This window comes from Podarcis melisellensis, assembly GCF_964234715.1.
Source record: "Podarcis melisellensis genome assembly, chromosome: 3".
Taxonomy (NCBI): domain Eukaryota; kingdom Metazoa; phylum Chordata; class Lepidosauria; order Squamata; family Lacertidae; genus Podarcis; species Podarcis melisellensis.
The window spans coordinates 25,283,360-25,298,638 of NC_138530.1; the positions used below are offsets into that span (position 1 = coordinate 25,283,360).

Below are 15,279 nucleotides of genomic sequence, written 5' to 3' on the forward strand. Positions count from 1 at the left end.
CTGAACTCATGAGCCAAATTTATTTGACAGTAAGCTCTACTGAAGCAGACAGGCGTTAATTTCACATACAGGCACTTGCAGAGGAGACATAACTCTGGATCACCACATCAACAGAGCAAGTGCACCACCTCCAGGCCATTGGAGAATTAAGCTATTTAAATTCTATCTAATGTTTTGGATTAACGAAAGAGATCAAAAGCAGCTTCATACATTCATCACAAGGTGTGAAAAGGACAAAAAGGCATACAAGACTATTTACACTTCTGTTTTTAATAACATGTTGCTTCATCCAAAGAGTATGTATGCATCCTGACCTCTGAAGTCCACAGATCTCCCTGCATGGGAAATTTATTACCTTCCTTCAGACATAAGAACTCATGTACAACCATATTTAATGTATAAAACCTCTCATGAGAAATGAGTCTTTAAACAAAAGGCTACCTGTAAATTCTTTTCCTCCAGTCAAATTTTGATATCTACTCCGTTCTGTGGGGATGTCCTGGAACACATTACATACTTGCCTCTTTTTTAACATTTTTCATTAAACAATGTAACATTTCAGAAAACTTTGCAGGGGGAGTAATTCAGCTAATTAGAAGGAACAGATATTGTGCTAGGTGCAACATTATGCTTGTAAAAATCCAACTATTATACACACCTAAATTTAGTGAGGGTTTTTTTCTTCTTCTGATGCAGCAGAATCACTTCCTTAAATCTTATATCCAGTGTTGTGCTATTTGTTAAAATCACATCGTAATCATTAAAAAAAAATCTAGCTAACCACGCCATGAATATTTATATTTAGAACTGGCCTAAGTAACGCAACACTAGCAAGCCAAATGCATAAAAAATGCAAACTCTAAGGAAAAGAGTTATTCGCACACAACCACACAGTTATTTACATTTATTTACATAGAGTTTAAAAGACTATTTTAGCACCTTTTCTAAAACCATCCTATGCAGCTTTTCATCATACACACCACAGGAAACATCAGCTTAAATGACACTACTGAAAACATCAGTTCTGTACATGATACACACAAATATTCAGCGCATTCCGAGAAGCTGGCGGCTTTTGAGCTGGTAGTGTTTCTCCAGCTCACAAAGGGCTTGAGCCCGCAGGTTGGCAGCATAGAGACGCTTCTTCAGATTACAGCCTTTTTCTTTCGAGAGGGGGAAATTCTCCAGGCTGTCCTCAGACTGAGCATTTTCTTTGCTTTCGTCACCAAACTGAACCTTCTTTTTTCTCGTAGGAAAGACTGGCAGCGCTTCGTCATCTTTAAAAAAACAGAAAGATGCTTTTCAAATACTTAACTCTCACTCACTGAATATTAGTTTATTCTTTACTCTAGGGGTGGATAACCTCTGGCTCTCTGATGTTGTTGGGACTCCCAACTCCCGCCATTCTGTAATGGCCATTCCATAGAGTTGGAGTCTGACAATGTCTGGTGAGCCAGAGATCAGCCACCCCTAGTTCACTTCCTTCCATTTTGAGTTTTCAGCAAAGGTTGCAAGTGTTCATACCCCTCTACAAGGCGAAATTTTGATTACACTGAAGGTTCCACAGTTGCCACTCCCCTTGTTGGAAAAAAATTCAATATCACTGCCTTTTGGGGGAGGAATGTGTGTACCATGCTAGTTACATGGGCAAAGGCATTCAGTAGTAGTAACAATGATAATAATTACTAGTATTTATACCCCGCACATCTGGCTGGGTTCAGTACTCTTATAGGGCTTATCTGGGAAAATGTGCCTTCTAGACTGTGTACACATTATTGTGAAGGGAAGGATTATCATATAGAGATCTTCTGTGTGTGAAAGACAGAAATAAATCTCATTTGCCTTAGGAAAGTCAGAATAGGATTGGGGGGGGGGGGGAGAGCCAACGGATGAAAAGCCTTGTTTCTTACTTTTAATTCATCTCTGAAGGACAATGTTGGTCAATGCACTTTTATTTTATAAAACTGAAGCAATTTGCAAGTATGAATCAGTTTAAAACCATGTCAAATGGGTGCAGCATAAACATGCTTAGTTGAAGAAGTTAAATTTCATGTGTGGCAATTGTTTATGCACAGGAAATTGGCAAGTGAGCACTTTTCATCATGCGTATATTCTCCTTACACCCACATTATATAACACTGCTCCTTCACTGAGTTTTAGTGTTATGTGTTTTTATTATATTACACTGCACAGGACATGTTCCATACAAAAGGGTAGTTTCATTGAATGATTTTATTACATGTTTATGCTCTTTGTAGTAACTCAGGCCACATCCACCAATACATTTAAAGCAGTATCATACCATTTTAACAGTCATGGCTTCTCCCAAAGAATTCTGGGAACTGTAGTTTGTTAAGGATGCTGAGTTGTTAGGCAATCCCTATTCCTCTACCAGGGTCTCCTAACAACTCTTAGCATCCTTAACAAGCTACAGCTTCTAAGATTGCTTGGAGGAAGCCATGACTTTTAAAGTGGCATCATAGTGTTTTAAATGTATGGTGCAGACATGGTCTCAGACTGCATACCCCCATGGTCACAGCCAGCTTGGGAGACAGTTTATGCCAAGAGAATTTGGCCCACGATTGCTTAGCAAATTTTGCAGCTGAGGAGGGATTTGAAAGCAGGTCTCCTTATTCTAAGAGCCAGAAGTCTAGCAACATCTGGAGGTTCCCCATCCTTGATCTAAGAGCAATGATTAATCATGGTATAAGTATCTCAAGCTCAGTCTTCAGTTTGGAAGCAGATTTCTCCTCCATTGGTCAAGGGAAGTGTCAGATGTCAGCAATGATGGGCAGCTGCCAATGCCCCATGTCTAAGGAGAGCACCCCACTGCCAATGCGTGGAAGCCTCAGGCCCACCTTCAGCTGTCATCTTCTATTAATGATGCAACAAGGAGAGCCAACATCCACTGACTTCATCTTCTTCTTCTGGGAAACTGAGGGAGAGGTCAGTAATTTGGCAGTTTTGAAGGAGTGTCTAGACCCTGGAAGTAGCACTGACCCTGCTTATCAACTGATGGACATAACCTAAGATTCCACTGGAAGCAGCAGCAATAATATTTTTATTTATTTGTTCAAGTCATGAGAGAACTGAGGAAAATTGGGCAACGAGAAGAACACAGCTAAAAATCAAAAACAGCCCAACTTTCCTTGAGTTAGGTAAAAGCAGTCTTCTCCAATCTATTGCCCTCCAGATGTTTTGAACAACTTATCAGTTGCCAGCAGCATAGTCAGAGATGATGAAGTTATAGTCCAACACTCCTAGTGAACAGCAGGTAGGAGAAGGTCCCAACTCTGAAGATACTGAATACTACTTGCTCTCATGTCTGTTCCAGAACTTGGGAATGCACTGCCAATCTGTGGCTACACCATTATATTTGTCTTTATCCCCAGCCAACCAAACCCCAAGTGCATGCCATTGTATTGTTTTCTCCCACTCATCCATCCCTTCTCTGACCCACCTTTGGACAATGTACCATTTACATTGATAGTGTGGGGATTTCCCCATATATATAACACAAGCCCACAAAATGTTCAGCTTCAAAACCCATTCACCCGTGGTACGTTAGCCCACTTCAACTGCAGCATATATCTAAAACCTGAAAGTAATCCCTGCACTATATGTCATGGAACCATATCTCGATTTTGGGTACATATTCTAGACAATAGCTAAAGATCAATAATATAGCTGTCTTTACTATGCCTCTTTTTCTGAGGAGTCACTGGGCCTCCTTTGCACATCACAATAAACCATAGTTAATGGTTTATCATGAGCATGCTGCTCCGTGGCACTTTGCTCCTTGATGCCAGAAAACAGGAGAAACAGATCATGTTCTTTATCATTATGCTAAGACAGAGATGTTGTCTGCTTAGCTCCAAGAAACACAGGATTAGTAAGCCAAGAACAAACCTAACTACAGATCTTGACTTCTTAGGAGTGAAACAAACTATGATGCCTGACTTGAACATAACACTAACTGTGGGATTGTGGAAGCGCAAGTGGAGAGCAGTTTGCTCATAGCAAACCATTAACTGTGGTTTACTGTGATTCACAAGCTGGACCAATATCACAAAGAACTGCCTGAATGTAGAAGGAGATATTCAAACAGGCAGACTTGTGTGTTGAACTGTAAACAAATAAAAAGTAAGGCTTGTTTAAGGCTGTTTGTGTTTTGCTAGTCTGTGGCAGCCATTTGCCAGAAACCTTGGGCAGGCTGGGGGTAAGATTAGACAAATAAGAGCATTTTTCTTTCCTTATTTGCCTTTTGCAAGGTTTCAGAGGGCTTTGTTGTCACTTTAGGGTCAGAATTCCATGGTTGGCAACGCTTTAGAATTTTTTCCCCACAAGAATCTATGGCAATTGTTGACCATTTACATGAACACTCACCTAACAAATAATTTCCTGAATATGCATTGTGTTTGGATAGTGGGACTCTTGTGTATACAGCTTTGCTTACCATGAATGGTGGTAATTTAGCCAAGCAATTTCTCACATCAGAAGTAAATTAAAAAAGTGAATAGTGGGCATGCAGAATTAGATATTTTGCAAGTAAAGGGGGATTCTTATCTTAAAAGAGCCCACTAGTCAGGCCTCCTTTACAATAGTTTTGAATAGACTTTAATACCTCATTGTAAGGCACTGTAGATTACCTTTTTGATGCAGCTTAACTGCAATGCTTTCAGATTTCTTTGGCCACAGGAGATGGGAAGGCCCAGAAAACACTGGGCAAATTCAGAAAGCCCACCTTTCAAGGACTTTCAATACCCCCAACCAAAAATTACATATTTTAATGATAAGTAAAACCATACATAACATAGAATACAGCCTGCATATGGAATAATAAAAGGCTACTATATGCAAGAGCTGTATTATTACAGGACAACATCCAGCTAGGTAATATTCTGAATGTACTCCCTGAAATCAATGAACTTTGGTTCATTGGTTACTTAAAGTCCATTAGTTTCAAAGGGGCATCACCCAGATAATGCAATTGTTAAATTATTACTCAAGTCAAGTGGGTTTGCCCAGTGAAGCAGGTCCCTTAGAACACAGAGCTGGAGTGGGAAAATATCAGTTGCAAACACAGTGGCATTTTTTGCAGAAGCTTCATTTTGATTCGAAGACTACAAAGAAGATCACTTCCTGAGGATGCTTTAATATCACACCATTCCTTTTTGATAAGTCAGATAAATAAGAATTCTATCATCATTTAAGTTTGTGGTGATTAGCGAAGACTTGTCTGTGATTTTGAAGCAAAAGCCATTATCCACAAAGAAAAATAGTATTTTTAAGAGGCTACATTATTTGCTGGATTTCTTTACTAGGACTATTGCTCAAACAGCAACATACAGTACTAGAATTTGGGTTTTGCATTGACTAGACACCCCATGGCAGTTACTCTGGTAGGCTTCCGGAAGTCCACACAGGTAGCTGCATGGGGTTTTAGGCTTCTGTTTATTATAAATGAGGCCACTCATGCTGCCTGACAAACAGCTTTTGAAATGAAGAGGTGGGGTCCCAAAGAAAAGTCAAGTTTAAAGAAAAAAAATCAAGCTGCATCAGTTCATGGTATCCCAGGCTATATTCCTAGAAAACAGCATAGAACCTAGAATTGCAGTGTTTTAAAGCAAGATATATAAAAAATTGACTAGACTACAATCAAAGAAAAGCTACCTGTATTTTGGCTGCTTTTGAATGAGGCTTAAATCCCCATCTAGTTTGAATATGCATTAGAATGTACAGCCCATTCTAAATGGCCTCCAAGAACAAAAACCTATTAACTAGTAGGTCACCATCAAATAAACTCCAAGTTAGCCTAAATTAGCCTCTTTGCACATCCATTTACAAAATGATAAGTTAAAATATATTTTATTTCAGGATTAATTTTAGAGTTCAAGTAAGCCAAAATTGGCTCCAAGTCGTAAACATGTAAGAAGACAGAGGTATAATGCACACACATAGATCTGGCACTAGAAAGTGACAGCTGAATTGTAGAAAATATTCACTGAAGTCATGATGCCTCCCATCTTGGGTAGCAGTGGTATCTAAACTAGGCTTAGCAGTTAAATAGAGGCAAAGAGAAGCAGAGAGATTTAGGTTGTCCAACTCTTCATTTGTCTGAGTGGCAAAGATGTCAAACACCTCTGCCCCTGACCAAACCTTCAAGGAATTTACAGTATACAGCATTTCAGAAGCCTCCTCTTAAAGTCATGGTTTACCATACAGATGAGGAGCATCAACAGCTTCAAGTATCCAGCATTTACTACTGGCAAAGGGAAGTACCACCACAGTGGGCATCCAATCTAGCCCCTTCATACACATATTAAGACCATCCTAAGCTGCCACCGGTATTAAAACATACTGGAGCTGCCAGGAAAGCTGACTTAATATCCACCGTAGAAGGAGCGTTACTAGAGAGGTCACTAGTACTAAGGCTGGTAGCATCTGGGGATTCCGGGTTTAGCAGTCCGTTAAGAGCTTCCAACATCTTCTCCTACCTGGGCATGTCGCTGGCTGCAATAGCTTCTGGTCCTTGAATAAGTTGTAATTCTTCACCATGTTCTCAGCCCTGTTTAGAAAGGAGCTGGTTAATAAAAGAAAAGCCCTTTTCAAAACAAGACACTTTTAGACATTTTAAAACCAACCTAGCCAGTTTTTCTTCTGCCAGTCTCTCCCGAACACACAATTCCCGCTCTCTCTCTGGAACAAAAGACAAGCCATGTTATCCAATTGCAGACAGTGTGCACCTATGACAGCTTTTTATTCTGACCAGTAAATGGCCCATGGGGAAAGCAGCATGCAACCTGCATAGTGTGTGGAGTCCTCTGCTTCTATGAACAGTGTCTTTGGCTTATTATAAAAGGATAAACAAGATCCATAACGGAAAACACACGCAAGCACAGTAGTGTCACTGCATCCATGTTTAGGTAACATGATTGCACCATGAAACTATTAGTTGAATATACCATCTATTCAGGTGCATTCCAAGTTACATATGACTTGACCCTCATGTGGGGGGTTTGCCGCTGGTGCTGTGGTCTAAACCACCGAGCCTCTTGGGCTTGCCAATTACAAGGTCAGCCGTTCGAATTTGCAAGGCGGGGGGAACTCCCACTGCTCTATCACAGTTCCTGCCAACCTAACAGTTCGAAAGCATACCAGTGCAAGTAAATAGGTACTACTGCAGTGGGATGGTAAACAGTGTTTCTGTGCGCCCTGGCTTCTGTCGCGGTGTCTTGTTGCACCAGAAGTGGTTTAGCCATGCTGGCCATGCGACCCGGAAAGCTATCTGTGGACAAACACTGGCTCTCTCGGCCTGAAAGTGGAGATGAGCGCTGCACCCGAGTTGAATTCAACTGAACTTAACCGTCCAGGGGTCCCTTACCTTGCAAGAACTGTATTAACGTTTCCTTCATGCATCCCACTCCCCATTGAAGGCACTGATGGAGCAGGAATCCAAACCCCCACATCCCATTGCTGCATTAGTTCTTACGTTCTAGCCGGTGTTCTCTCTCTTTTATGGCTCGCTCCCTCTCTTGTAGCTGCTGCTCTTTCAGTTTCAGCTCATTCGCTGGAGTTCCGGAAAGTCTTTCTACTTTATCTTGCTCTCCTGATCGTCGCCCTCTTCTCTCCAAGTTTCTCCCTTGCTCCTCCAATACCAGGCTGGCTATCAGAGGGTTCTGCAGAATTTCTTCAACTGAAGGCCGACAGTAATCCTTGAAATCAGGGAGACTTATTATAGTCACTGTGCAGAAATGTTACGTCTAACGAGCCACTGCAAGTTTTTTTCAGGCAGCAGCACATCTGGGGATCAAATTATGTATACAGTACTTGTCTGGATTGGGTTTGACTGCAGCCACCTCTGCTGCATCGAAAACTAATATGGAAGGGTCATAAACACTTCCTTCTTTGGGGATATGATAGACAATAGGCCAAGAAGAAGGGCAGAAGCTTCCACCAGCAGCTCGTTGGACACCACCCATTGTACCCTTGAGAAATCACCCTTACCTTTAGGTGCAGCATCTTTGTGATGAGTTCATTCAGCTGATCTGAATAACGGTATGGGATCCGTCTGAACTTCCCTTCCCTTATCTTTTCTGCCAACTCTTTTTGGTTAAAGGCTGTGAATGGAGGCCTAGAAAGAGTGAACAAACAAGCTCTTCTTATTTATTTGTTCTTTCTAGAATGTTTTGGTGCCCATGTCTTGATTTAGTTGCTTCTTCTCAAGAGCATGGCTATACTGCAAAATGAGTTTAAATGCTGCCAAATGCCTGCCTAGAAACTTTTGGCTGGTACTATACTTACGACAACGCACACAACTCGTAGAGAAGACATCCTAAAGACCAGATGTCAGATTTCTCATTGTAGGACATGCGATTTATTTGTTCCTAACAGGGGGGGAAACAGAATATATTAGTACAGAATATATTAATAATTAGTTTGCAAATTAGATGAAATGTGGCCACAAAATTTGTTACCAGTATGCATTCTGGAGTATTACTTAGGTGTTAAGCATTAAAAAACACATAGTAAGTAGCATTCCATGATGGCAATAACACTTTTAGTGCTAACTCATACTTGCTGCTTACTGTATTTTAGCACTGTCAACTTGTCCACCTTTTGACTTGACTGTGTCAATATAACATTGAAAGAGGAAAGTCATATTGGAATTCAAACCTGCCTCCAGCAGTTGGTGTTAAGAGGGGTTTGCTTTTCTTAGTGAAATTACCATTATTTCCCCCCTTTACTATGTTACGGTAAAATCTGGGTGCGAGGCTGCTCTGCCACCCAGCTCATCGGACTAAGTCCACGGATCCCTGCGGAGGAAAATGAGCTCAGCCGGAGACAGGAGCAAGCTGCAGAAGATCCAAGTTTATTGCGCAACAGGTTCAAGGCGAGATTGAACAGCGAGAAAGAGGTGACATGAACTTTTGAAACTTCCCTCCATGCCCCAGAATACAGTGCAAAACACATCCCAGTTACATCATGAATACATTAAGAAGAGGTTGGGTTACACAGGATTAACATATGGAGGAGGGAGGGGGAATATGCAGAGCTGGAGATATGCGCAGATAAGCATATCCTGAGTACAGGTGATGAGAAGACAATGGTCCATGTACTGGCATTGCCTGGATGAAAGGCTTGGCCAGAGTGATTTGACAGGATTAGGGTCTTGACACCTTGCTTGAGGGATTATGGAGGACAGGGAAGGTGTCATGGAGTCCTAGAGAAATTGAGCAAATTGGCACGTTGATTTTCTATGAATTTTATAGATTTTAGTCCCTTTTGACATTGACAATTGGAAATAAATGGATATATTGTAGCGAAGAAGAAGGTGAAGAAGTCATGCCCCCCCTTCCGTATCAACTAGAAATGCATTCTTTCATAAAATTAATAACAATGAATGATACGAAACCAATTAAACTGAGCAGTTTCTAAGCTGCAATTCACTCAAGACTCCCCTTAGGAAGCATATATTAGTATGTTAACATTTAAATATTAAGAAAAGATTGAAGGCTCCGAAATCTGCTAAGGAAGCACGTGCAATTAAATTTCCATGACTTTATGAGTTGACATGTTTTAAGCCCCGTTGATTTTAAGTAGGTTTTGCATTTTTTTAAATTACCTGCTTTTATCTTTTCTTATGGACAATTCCAGTGTTGTTCTATTATTTGTAAACTACACAGTTTTTTATGATCAAGCTGTATATAAATATTGTAAAACAATTGTGTCAAGCTAAACACAACATTTAAACCAGTGTAATTTATTTAATTCTTCTCTATTAAATATTTCAGTTATTATTTCTGCTATCTGAAAGATATTTTGGAGATATTTTATACAACATACAGCATGGCAAACTTTCACTTGTATTTAGTAAACAAAACAAAGCATGCTATATTAGATACCAATAAATTTAAGGAACTGCTGCTGAAAGGTAAGTTAGATTTGGCAATCACAAAGTAACAATGCTCAAAATCTAACGCAGTTGCTTTCATCTTGGGACACTTACTGGAGACATATAATATGGTGTGCCAACAAATGTTTTTGCAAAACTGGTATCATGGTGAAGTATCCTGGCCAGGCCAAAGTCACCAAGCTTCACATTCTTCTTGCCATCAAGGAAGATATTTGCTGGCTTTAGGTCCCGATGAAGCACAATGTGGCCTCCATCACTCCGCCTGTGACACTCCTTCAAAGCCAAGGTCAGCTGGGTGAGGACGCGAAGGACAAAGTTTTCTTCCACATAATGTCTTTTGAAAGAAGAAACAACTGGTTATTTTGAGTACCGTTAAGCCAAAATCCATTCTCTCTCTCAGCCCATTTTCAAACATTACATTACTTTAGTAAAGAAACTCAAAACATGGGTCTATGCAGATAGAATAGGGGTGAAGCTAAGTAGCTTGAGTCCCCAGGAGCCAAAACTGCACCCCCATTCAACAGGTGTTCCCCAAGTGCAACAATTTTCCCATACTGTAGAAGTGAATGGTTGCCATTCATTTCTTTGGATAATGTGTTTTGGTCACAAGCATACATGAAAGTAACTGAAAGCTAACTATAATCCCCTGAAAGAATCCCACAAATATTGCCTTGTCTTATTATCTAAATCCCATTTGTCCTTGGTATTATCTCCCTGCTCCCTTGTCCTTTCTGAGGCAGCAATTTCCCCAATTATGCTAACAGTGAAGAAAAAAACAGGAGACACTCTTGTTTCTCATTGCCACATTGCTGAACCTCTGAAGACCTCCAGTACACAGAGCATTTGGAAGAGAGACAGTCTTATCTAAATCTGCATGCATGCCAGACAAGGAATCTCTCCTGCTGGTCATTATCTTATTCAAACTTCCACACAAGTGAGAAAAATCCCCGCCTCTTTCCCCAAGTCCAAGAGGCAGACTCTTGTCTCACTTGCACAGCAGTTTAGAGTAGATCAGAATCTAAAGTTGCTGTTTATCTTCTACAAACCTGCATCCAAGAGAGGCATGGCTGCTGCTCCAGGCCCTCTGACAAAGAGTTTGGGAGACAGCTTTTTCTAATGTTACTCATCCAAGCATGGATCGGTTAAAACTGCAGGTTTTGTTTTTATTTTCCCAATGCCAAACTGTAGCTATCTCAAAGAGTTTAAGTATAAAGGATATTCTATCTCTGGGCAACTACTTGAAAGCCCCCCACAATCATTTCATTACTTGCTAGCAGACTAAACTTTTCACCAGTTTTTTTGAAACACAGGAAAATGCAGCGCCAAAACAGAAGGATTCCAGCTCAAGACATTAGACATTTTATTTATTTAATTTTATAAAGCCAAGTGTAAGACATTCCAACTTTTAGGCTATTTTACAGAGGGACATGGGTTCCTTATGAGCAAACTGTAAATTGTATTTTTAAAGTCTTAAGTCAAAGATTTTGATGCATTTCAAATTTAGTATATCATGTTGTGTACGATTATCACACCAGTATTGTAGTGTTCACTACTGAAAAGGGTGATATCCACGGCTAAGGCCTCTCTCACTGTATATTTCTTTAGTTGCCAGGTCATTTATCTAGAACAGTAGATTTTCGATTCTAAAGGGAAAAAACCAAACTGAAGTAATAAAAAATAAATAAAAGAATCCACAGGAATATTCCTCCAGAGGATTACAGGGAATAAAGACAACATTTACTAAGTACCGTATTTTTCGCACCATAGGGCGCACCGGACCATAGGGCGCACCCATTTTTTGGGGGGGAAATAAAGGGGGAAAAATTATTTCCCCCCCCCCCCCAGGCGCGGGGCTGGGGCGGGGGAAGCTCGAGCTTCGCCCGACCCCAGCCCGCAAACAGGCAGCTCTCTGCAAGCCGTGGGAGCACTCCCGCTGCTTGTGGAGAGGTCCGCGAAGCCTGGGCGCGCTGAGCTCAGCGCGCGCAGGCTTCGGCATGCTGGCAACTCTCCGCAAGGAGCCGGAGCGCTCCGGCTCCTTGCGGAGAGGTCCGCGAAGCCTGGGCGCGCTGAGCTCAGCGCGCGCAGGCTTCGGCATGCTGGCAACTCTCCGCAAGGAGCCGGAGTGCTCCCGCTCCTTGCGAAGAGGTCCGCGAAGCCTGGAGAGCGTGAGGGGTCGGTGCGCACCAACCCCTCTCACTCTCCAGGCTTCAGCGAAAGCCTGCATTCGCACCATAGGACGCACACACATTTCCCCTTCATTTTTGGAGGGGAAAAAGTGCGTCCTATGGTGCGAAAAATACGGTATGTAATTACTTAGGAAAGTGTGTGTGCATGTCCAAGCAAACTTTCATTTTCCCACAAGCAGGCACTTTGTGTAGTAAATAATCTTAGTTCGAATCCTCGCAACGGGGTGAGCTCCCGTTGCTCAGTCCCTGCTCCTGCCAACCTAGCAGTTTGAAAGCACGTCAAATAGAAACAGTGTTTCCGTGCGCTGCTCTGATTTGCCAGAAGTGGCTTAGTCATGCTGGCCACATGACCTGGAAGCTGTACGCCAGGTTGCGCCGCAACCCCAGAGTTGTCCATGACTGGACCTAACAGTCAGGCGTCCCTTTACCTTTTTAAAGCAAACTACTTTGTTGCCTGTATGGGTTAACATCTTGCCAAGTGGAAAATAAAATTTCATCAGTGTGGTAAAAATTGGCATCTCTGCTCAGCAATAATCTTTCACCCTCAATGACAGTTGGCTCCAAAATTAAAACTCAAAATTTCTGGTTGCTGGCTTAAAATGCCTGTGACCCTTCATAACTAATTTAATAACCTACAGCACAAGATAATGTCATGATAATCCAGAAGTTTTACATACCTTTCTTTTGTACATTTTGCAATCAGAGTTGCCAGGTCTCCACCTTCACAGTATTCCATCACAATATAAAGTGTTGTATTTGTCCTGTCAATTATACGGTCATAATACCGGACAATATTTGGATGTTTTAGTTCACGAAGCAAGTTCACTTCAGAAACAAGCATTTGTTTTTCAGACTCTGTCATAGATCCATAGTCAAGTTCTTTCCAGACCAAGACCTGAAAAAAAGGAGCAAGCCATCTCTAAACAATAAACATACAAAAAACGTATCAACAATACAACAATTTTAAAAGCTCAGTGGACTAGCATCTTACTTTAAACCAATATAAATCTCACCCCCGCACCCAACAGCAGCAAACCTGACCTCATCTCTTCACTGCTTCCACAGCTAGAGATTCACACCTCATTTTATTAGTGCAAGGATCACTTGTGGTGGCTTTGTAATTTGAGATTTTGCTCATGGTAAATCTTCCCATGCCAAACATACTAATAAACAAAAGCTGCAACTTCCTTCTAAACGTCTAGCCAACCTAATGCACAACTGCAGAATTAAGAGCACAACACAGTACAATGTTCTAATGAGGTTGGGGAATCCTTTCATGTGCCAGAACCAATCTGACACTTTTGCTAGCATATGTATATGGTGTCTCAGGTCCCATGCCCAGAAGTCCAGGTAGAAAAAGACTGTTTCTGAAGCAGAGATGCAGCAACTAAGACCTTAGTCCAGTTCCTGCACAAGAGTATTAGAAGTCAGAGACCACATTGCTTCCAGCAGAAGAAAACATCCAGAAACCCCACATTAGCAACTAACAATCAAGTAAGGAAACTAAAGTAGTGAGCTATAGAGACACATCTACGTCAGGAAGCATCCCTAGAAAGCAGCATCTTGTCCCTCTTCACCTCACCCACAAATACAAAGACTGGGGCCACACATTTGGCTTTTAGGGGTGGGAGGCATAAAAGAAAAAAAATAGCAGGAGCACAGCTTGCATAGAAGGCCTGTGTTTTGGTGCAGTAATAAAACAGGAAAAGGGGGGAGCTCAGAAAAATGGTTTTTTGCACCAGGGCTGAGCTCTAACATTGAAGTCTGTTTCTGATTCCAAGCTTTGTTTTGCATCAAGCTTTCTTTGGTGGTATCCATATGCATATGTTTTAAGACAGGGATAGTGAATTTGTGGCCTTCAGCTTTCCTTAGACTCCAGCTGCCTTCAGCTCCAGGCTACATGAGCATTGATAAGGCTATCAGTTAATCACAACGGCTGCATGCCACCTTCAGTGCCAGAGACAGCATATCTCTGAATACCAGTCACTGGGGAACAATAGCAGGTGTGGGCTTGATTACTGGTTTCCCTCAGGCATCCCACTGGCCACTATGAGAGAAGGACCCTGGATGAAACCCCCAGCAGAGAAAGGAGCAGCGGGAGCAACTGCAGAGCAGATAAAACTTCCTGCACTGTATTTGCTGCTCCTACTGCTATGTTTGCATAAGACAGCTGCTGGAGCATTCTTGGAAAACATACCCCTGCTTTAATTCACAGCAGCTGGCCTTGACACTGAAATTCTGGGTGTAAGTAGAGACTTATCTGATGACATATAACTAAATAAATTCATCATCATCATCATCATCATCATCAGTGTTTTTTTCTGGGGGGACGCAGGGCTACGCATACCCCTAAACATTTTGTGAATCTTTGTACTTTTGCCCATTTACTGCATCTATTTTTCCCGATTTGAACTATAAAATGGTGATTTTCTTGAGTCAAAATGAGAGTACCCCTAAACATTTCTTTTAGGAAAAAGCACTGATAATAACACTAATAATATAATATGGCCTTATCCAGTAGGGCTCTTCTCATGCTCAGAGAGAATCATGGGAATTGTAACACAACAACATCTGGGGAAGCACAGCGTTCCCACCCCTGGCCTAGGCCCTACCCTTCCCATGGCTTCAGAAGGGCTCCCACAATCCTCCGCGTTTCCCACAATCCTCCGGGGCGCCCCCCCCCTCGCAACCTCTACTTACCTTGCCGTCCGACCTCCGCCGCACCTTCTGGCACCTGCCGTAGGAACCGGCGCCGATAGTGAGAAGCACCTCGTAGTCCTCCGGGCGGCTCGGCATCGCTCCGCGCTCCGCGGCGGCCAAACGACCCAAACACAGCGGAACACGCAGCCGTCCCCCAGCGCAAAAGACGTTTAAAAGACGCCGCGCCTGCCGCCGATTGGTCTGCCGCCGCCCACGCCCGCCCGCCCTCTTTCCAATTGGCTCGCGCGGCTGCCGAGGTCACGTGCCTCCCAACGGCTGCTCCTCTGCCCGGTCGCTAGGCAACCGCAGCTGCCGCTGGCGCTCGAGGGCGGCGCGAGAAAACTTGGGGCTGAGGTATTTTGGGTACGCGGCTTGGGCACGCGGCGGAAGCGGATCCCAAGTGGCGCTTTGATCGTGCCCTGCCAGTCAAAAGACGTCATCAGGCAGGCGACGAGAATGTATTTTTACCAAACCGCA

The 15,279-nt window shown here is 42.4% G+C and overlaps 1 protein-coding gene across 1 annotated transcript; it reads right to left on the reverse strand.

Annotated features, from left to right (window-relative positions):
• Positions 1 to 254: 254 nt before the first annotated feature.
• Positions 255 to 15,028, reverse strand: NEK2 (NIMA related kinase 2). The gene is made up of 9 exons (XM_081904216.1): positions 14,803 to 15,028; positions 12,780 to 12,997; positions 10,010 to 10,250; positions 8,305 to 8,387; positions 8,008 to 8,134; positions 7,493 to 7,715; positions 6,645 to 6,699; positions 6,498 to 6,568; positions 255 to 1,277 (listed from the first exon to the last, which is right to left on the reverse strand). The coding sequence occupies exons 1-9, from the start codon at positions 14,896 to 14,898 to the stop codon at positions 1,048 to 1,050; spliced, it is 1,344 nt and encodes a 447-aa protein (XP_081760342.1). The 5' UTR covers positions 14,899 to 15,028; the 3' UTR covers positions 255 to 1,047.
• Between the last annotated feature and the right edge of the window lie 251 nt (positions 15,029 to 15,279).